The sequence below is a fragment of the Barbus barbus genome, assembly GCF_936440315.1.
Source record: "Barbus barbus genome assembly, chromosome: 7".
NCBI classification, from domain to species: domain Eukaryota; kingdom Metazoa; phylum Chordata; class Actinopteri; order Cypriniformes; family Cyprinidae; genus Barbus; species Barbus barbus.
The window spans coordinates 9452545-9458544 of record NC_136735.1 but is presented as its reverse complement, the minus strand read 5'-3'; the positions used below and the strand labels follow the sequence as shown (position 1 = coordinate 9458544).

The window sequence follows — 6000 nt, the reverse complement described above, 5'->3', positions numbered from 1 at the left end:
TATGTAAATGCACTGCCTCCACCCACCAAACACTCACATAACCACCCACTGAACATCTTTCTTCAGTATCAACCAATGGCAACACTTACTCCATGATGTAATTTCTAAAGCACATTCCAGTTGGATGAAAAGTGGTCCACACAGGCTAAAGCATTGTCCAGAGAGGGATTATTGGTTGTGGTTTTGACTAATTAGACTTGACTCCTTTGGCTTTATGTTGCTATAAAAGCATGTGTAAAATATGACTCTATTTAATTGTAAATTTAAATGTTGAATGTTATATATTTACATTACTAGTATAATGTTACTTTTGATGACTAGTATCGTAAAGTGTGAGAAAAATAAAACTTCATGATAACATGGTGTTTTATAGCCATGTCCTGATGCATTATTGTGACATGAAGAAGAAAAAAAAAGTCTCTTGCCATATTACACAGTATTATTATCCATGTATGATTAAAAAAAAAAAAAAAAATGTTTTAATGTTTATATGTTTGCTTGATTGGGATTTTTATTTTAAGTGTTCAAAGAACAATATGAGTTTGTTGCTAACTTTCAAGCCTTCAAATAAAAAAACCCATCTATAATTATTGATGCGACTGCTTTCTCTGATGGGTTTAGCATAGCAGTAACCTTGTGTCCATAAAAAATTGACATGAACAAATTTGAGTAAAGGCCACCTTACCACTTCCTGTGAGTCAAAGAACCAATGTTTCTGAGAAATGTAACCAGAGTTTCTAATAGCAAACTGATAATGCTGCTAGTTCAAACTCAAGTGACAATGTACTGAATCTAAAAATGTATGCTCAGAATCCTGCACCATGTCAAGTTTACACTTTTAAAATTGCCCTTTTCCCAATGCCAGAGTCACATATGTTCCCATTTGTGTTTGTGAATCCTATTGTACTACGCGTCACCATGTGTCGCCCTCTGAATAAAGGCTGTCTGGCTCCCAGCTTAAATATTGCAGCAAACTAAAAACCAACCATCAGACTGGATTCATTCACTTCTGCTCACTCGGGCGACAAGGATTGGAGGCCATAGGTGGGAACCAGAGAGCAAAAAGTTCACTTCACACCACAGTGTGCCAAGAGAAGGGGAACACAAATACTCTGGAGCTCTTACTGTGGCAAGTTGCCCATTTCATACTCTTTACCTGTATTGCTTCTCTTCTGTGTTTGTTCTATATAGAGCACCTTTGGCTGTATGCATTTGATTCGGTTGTAGAGAATTGTGGGTGTTTTTTTTTTACAATCAGATGAGAAATGTAAGAGTTTGTGACTTGTTTTTAGACGGGGTAAAATATCATGTCTTGATTTGTTTATCTTTCGAACTGTAGATGTTTATCTGCTAGAACTAATGTCGCAAATGTGATTTTTAAATAATTCTATCAACACATTTCCAACAGTATATTGCTTGGGACAATCTACATCAAATGTACTCCCAAATTTTCAATACAAAAAAACATTTCACATCTCTGCCCGCTTTCAAACATCTTGTTTGTTTGCTCCACAGTGCTGACAGTCAACCATGGGTGACTGGAGCTTTTTGGGTAACATCCTCGAGGAAGTAAATGAGCATTCGACGGTAATCGGTAGGGTGTGGCTAACGGTCCTCTTCATCTTCCGAATCCTCATCCTGGGCACGGCCGCGGAGTTCGTGTGGGGCGACGAGCAATCGGATTACGTGTGCAACACGCAGCAGCCGGGTTGCGAGAACGTTTGCTACGACGAGGCCTTCCCCATCTCGCACATTCGCCTGTGGGTGCTCCAGATCATCTTCGTTTCCACGCCTTCTTTGGTGTACGTGGGCCACGCTGTCCACCATGTACACATGGAGGAGAAGCGCAAGGAACGGGAGGAGGCTGAGCTCAACAGGCAGCAAGAGATGAACGAGGAGAGGCTGCCGATTGCACCCGATCAGGGAAGCGTCCGTACGGCCAAGGAGACGAGCACAAAGGGCAGCAAGAAGTTCCGTCTAGAGGGCACTCTCTTGAGGACCTATATCTGCCACATTATCTTCAAGACTCTCTTTGAGGTAGGCTTTGTGGTGGGCCAGTACTACTTGTACGGCTTCCGAATCCTGCCGCTCTACAAGTGCAGCCGCTGGCCGTGCCCAAACACGGTCGACTGCTTTGTCTCAAGGCCTACCGAGAAAACAGTGTTCATCATCTTCATGTTAGCCGTGGCCTGCGTCTCGCTTTTCCTCAACTTTGTGGAAATCAGCCATTTGGGCCTGAAAAAGATCCGCTTTGTGTTCCGTAAACCAGTGCGGCCGCAAGTTGAGGGACCAGGGGCGGCCGAGAAGGCCTTGCCTTCCATAGCATCCTCTTCGATCCAGAAAGCCAAAGGCTACAAGTTGCTAGAGGAGGACAAAGCTACGTCGCACTTCTTCCCCCTGACTGAGGTAGGGGGAATGGGGGCTGGCCGGCTTCCGGCTCCATACGAGCCATTTGAGGAGAAACCAGACGAGGCGACCGCACCTAAGAAAGACGTGTCTAAGGTGTATGACGAAACGCTGCCCTCCTACGCCCAGACGACCGTGATAGGACCGAGCGCAGCGGCTGGAGTTGCACACAGGGATCAAGACGAGGACGAGTTGGCCATCAAAGCAGATATGGAAGCCAGCGAGACGATAGAAGACGCGCGACCGCTCAGCAGCCTGAGCAAGGCCAGCAGTCGGGCAAGGTCAGATGACTTGACGGTATAAATAATATAGAACTGGATTAGAAGTGCAGCAGTACCAATTGTAGTTTTGGAAAAAGCATAGAAAGTAAAAACGAGAGCCTTTCGGCAACTGCGGCGACATTTATAATACCAGCTCTTTTTTCTATATAAGAACACGATTTAAAAAAATAATGCTGTGTAATTTTCATGCGGAAACTTGAGAGCTTGATTCGTTTTTTTTTTTAGTTTTTTTTCTTTTTTTTTATACAGCAGTATTTTTTTTAACTGTTTTTATCAAACAGTTAACAAACCAAAGATCTGCATAGGGAAGCAAAAATATGTGCTGTTTTTTGTTTTTGTTTTTATATTTTCTATCCAGAATTTTACTCGAAGGTGGGATTCTGATGTTTACATTTTTGGATTAGCCATTAGCTGAATGTTGTATGTGATATTTTGTTATTATTCTGATAAGAAAACTGTCAGGGCATCATCCTTTTCACCTCAATAAGTTCAACCATACATGATGATAAATGCTCAATCAAGCTTATTGATTTGTATGTGAATGGTACTGTAATGGATATGTGTATGTGTGAGGTGAAACAAATGCTGATAGTTGCACAGTCGTTCATCATGGCATAGTAGCAAAATATAAAGTATCTATTAAAAGAAATGACCACCGCTGATATACGTTCAACATAACACCTTGTTTCTGGACTTACATTAAGAGTCTCTGGATTTCATGAACTGTAGGTTAGAGTGTATCTAGCGATAACTGTAATAATTACATTAGCCATAGAAAAGATTGTAAGCCACTTTCTTTCTAGTCTCTCTGCGCATACAGCCATGATGATGATGATAAAGATCACGCCCAATCAGCACAAAGTATTGTTCAGCAAGAGACAATAAAACAACATTACATGACATGTCACCGCAGACAGTTTGACATCCTTGATGTTTTTGGAAACAACATTTTCATACTTTGGACCTCCATGATATTTCATTTAAAAATTCAAAATATTTTAAAGGGTTTCACCCCTTTATAGCCTTATCATTTTCAGCAAAGACATGTCTTATATTTTAAAATACACCTTAAAATTGAGTATGAAATATAGAATTTCTTTTTTTAAAAATCGGTTATGTATAAATTTCAGTTTTTGATTGTTTATTTGATTTTATTATTTATTTTAATTATTACCAATTAAATTGTCCCTTTGTTTGTAACATTTTCACAGTTCTACCAAAGTCATAACACACAATTTACTGAAATGTATAAAAATAGTTCATTTCGTGTCAAATGAGTGTTTATGATAATAACTGGTATGTCAAACAAGTTTTTTCTTTTCTTGCCAGTGGTTTCATATTAGTTTGGACTGAATGTAAAATAGTTTTATTTCAGAACCTAAAGAATTGAATGAAACTAGAATTGAAAGGCCAATTTTCTGTACTATATGTCGTATGTGGATGATATTATTTATTGGCAAAAACACACATGATGCTTGGGCAGACTGCATGAGGTGATGCAACATTAGACCCATATTAAATAGCACAAATATCATCAAGTAGGTCAAATAAATAAAATTGCAGAAGTAAAAAAAGAAACCCATAAACAAAAGCAGAGGAATAGTCATCATTTGGCCCCTTTAGTTATTGTATTAATGTACAGCATTTTCTGTTCAAAAAGCCTCAAAGCAGATGTTTAAAGGAACACTCCAGAATGAGAGGATAGTTCCTAGCCATATCGGCCTAGAAAATCACAGCTTTTCATTTTCCGTCGGTCTGAGTACACGATGTAACTACAGGAGAGCCAAGCTTTAAATAGCAAAAATATCGAAACTCTTTGGTCATTTTTGAGCGCGATGCTAACGGTCTAATCAGATTCAATGATCTATGCTAAGCTACGCTAAAAGTGCTACCGCCAGACCCGGAGATCGGCTGAATGGATTCAAAAACAGTAAAACTCAACTGTTTAACTCTAGGCGAGTTGTAAAATGAGCCTATTTCCAAAAAAGTGGAGTGTTCCTTTAACGGCAGTTATCTTCTCTGTATGCGTCTTTGATAAACAGTTCTTCACTGTGTCTTTTCTCAGAACTGGTTCGTAGAAACAACAATAAAACACGGAGGGCTGTTATGATAAGATAAGAGCATGAGATTACTTCATAGAGAAGCTTGCTTTTCATAATCTGTGAAATGCAAAAGAAGCAACCACTGTGACACACATTACCACAGAGTTTGCAGCAGAGGACTCGTTCTACATTTTGCTGCGGTCACAGACGAATCATAAAATCTGATTATCGGTTCTTAACTGTGAGTTTCAATGGCAAATTGTACTGAGAAGTAACTTTGTTTAAGGCCTTCTGCCTTACTTCTGCCTTGTAGTCCTTTACCGCACCTATACAGAAATGACTGTCAGTTGAAACCTGTGGATATAGCCAATAAAAGTCATGTGTGGTCAACAAGACTGTCTGACAGTATTTATTATCACAGTGTGAAAAATCATTCTTCCCAACACAAGCAAGTTTACATGTAAAGATTTCCCACACACAAACACACACATCTATCTAACAAAAAAAAGATATACTATTATAGATATACTATTTCTATATTCTAATTTGTGGAATATGCATTATGCTTATGAAATCTATTAATATAAATATAAATTATTTATGATTACTATATGTTAAACATTAATTAGTTTCTTTTTATATGTAATTTTTATAATTATATAGTTTTTTTCTAAAAAAAAAAAAAAAAAAAGGAACAAATTATTTAAAACATCCAAATTGCATGCTACTACCAATCTACATGATTATGGTAATAATCTCCTGATACTTCATTGTACCACTTTGCAAGGTTAAGCTGAGACTCAGAACACTTTGCTGCTCTCTTGTGGTCATTTGGTGAATTATTTTCTACTAAAACATTACAAAACTTACACAAAGCAGTTTGAGAACAAGAAAGAAATATCTGCAAATAATATTTGAGTGGGTAAAGATGCCATTATGGACAAGTGAAAACTATACTAATGCTAACTGATTCATTAATAACGACAAGAGGCTCACTGCAACCATAAAAAATATTTATTTTGTTGACACTCAGTAGTAAAGCCATTGGATGTTACTTTTTTGTTTTCGCATTATGGATTTTTTTCTAGTCTTGTTTTGTTTATTATAAAGATTTTACTATTCAAATTCTGAAAGGGTGTGAAATTTTGAAGAGTATTTCCTGTGTGAGGCTGCTCATAGGAAATGTGAGTATAGCCAACCACAGTGCAACATGACATGCAGACCTCGCTCACACACTGTATTAACAGCTACTGCAAGGCTTTAACAAGCAG

The 6000-nt window shown here is 38.1% G+C and overlaps 1 protein-coding gene across 1 annotated transcript; it reads left to right on the top strand.

Moving 5' to 3' along the window:
* Positions 1-1530: 1530 nt before the first annotated feature.
* LOC306872602 (gap junction alpha-8 protein-like) lies at positions 1531-5114 on the top strand (the record flags this gene model as incomplete). Its single annotated transcript, XM_079421225.1, has 1 exon — positions 1531-5114. The coding sequence occupies one exon, from the start codon at positions 1531-1533 to the stop codon at positions 2707-2709; it is 1179 nt and encodes a 392-aa protein (XP_079277351.1). The 3' UTR covers positions 2710-5114.
* Between the last annotated feature and the right edge of the window lie 886 nt (positions 5115-6000).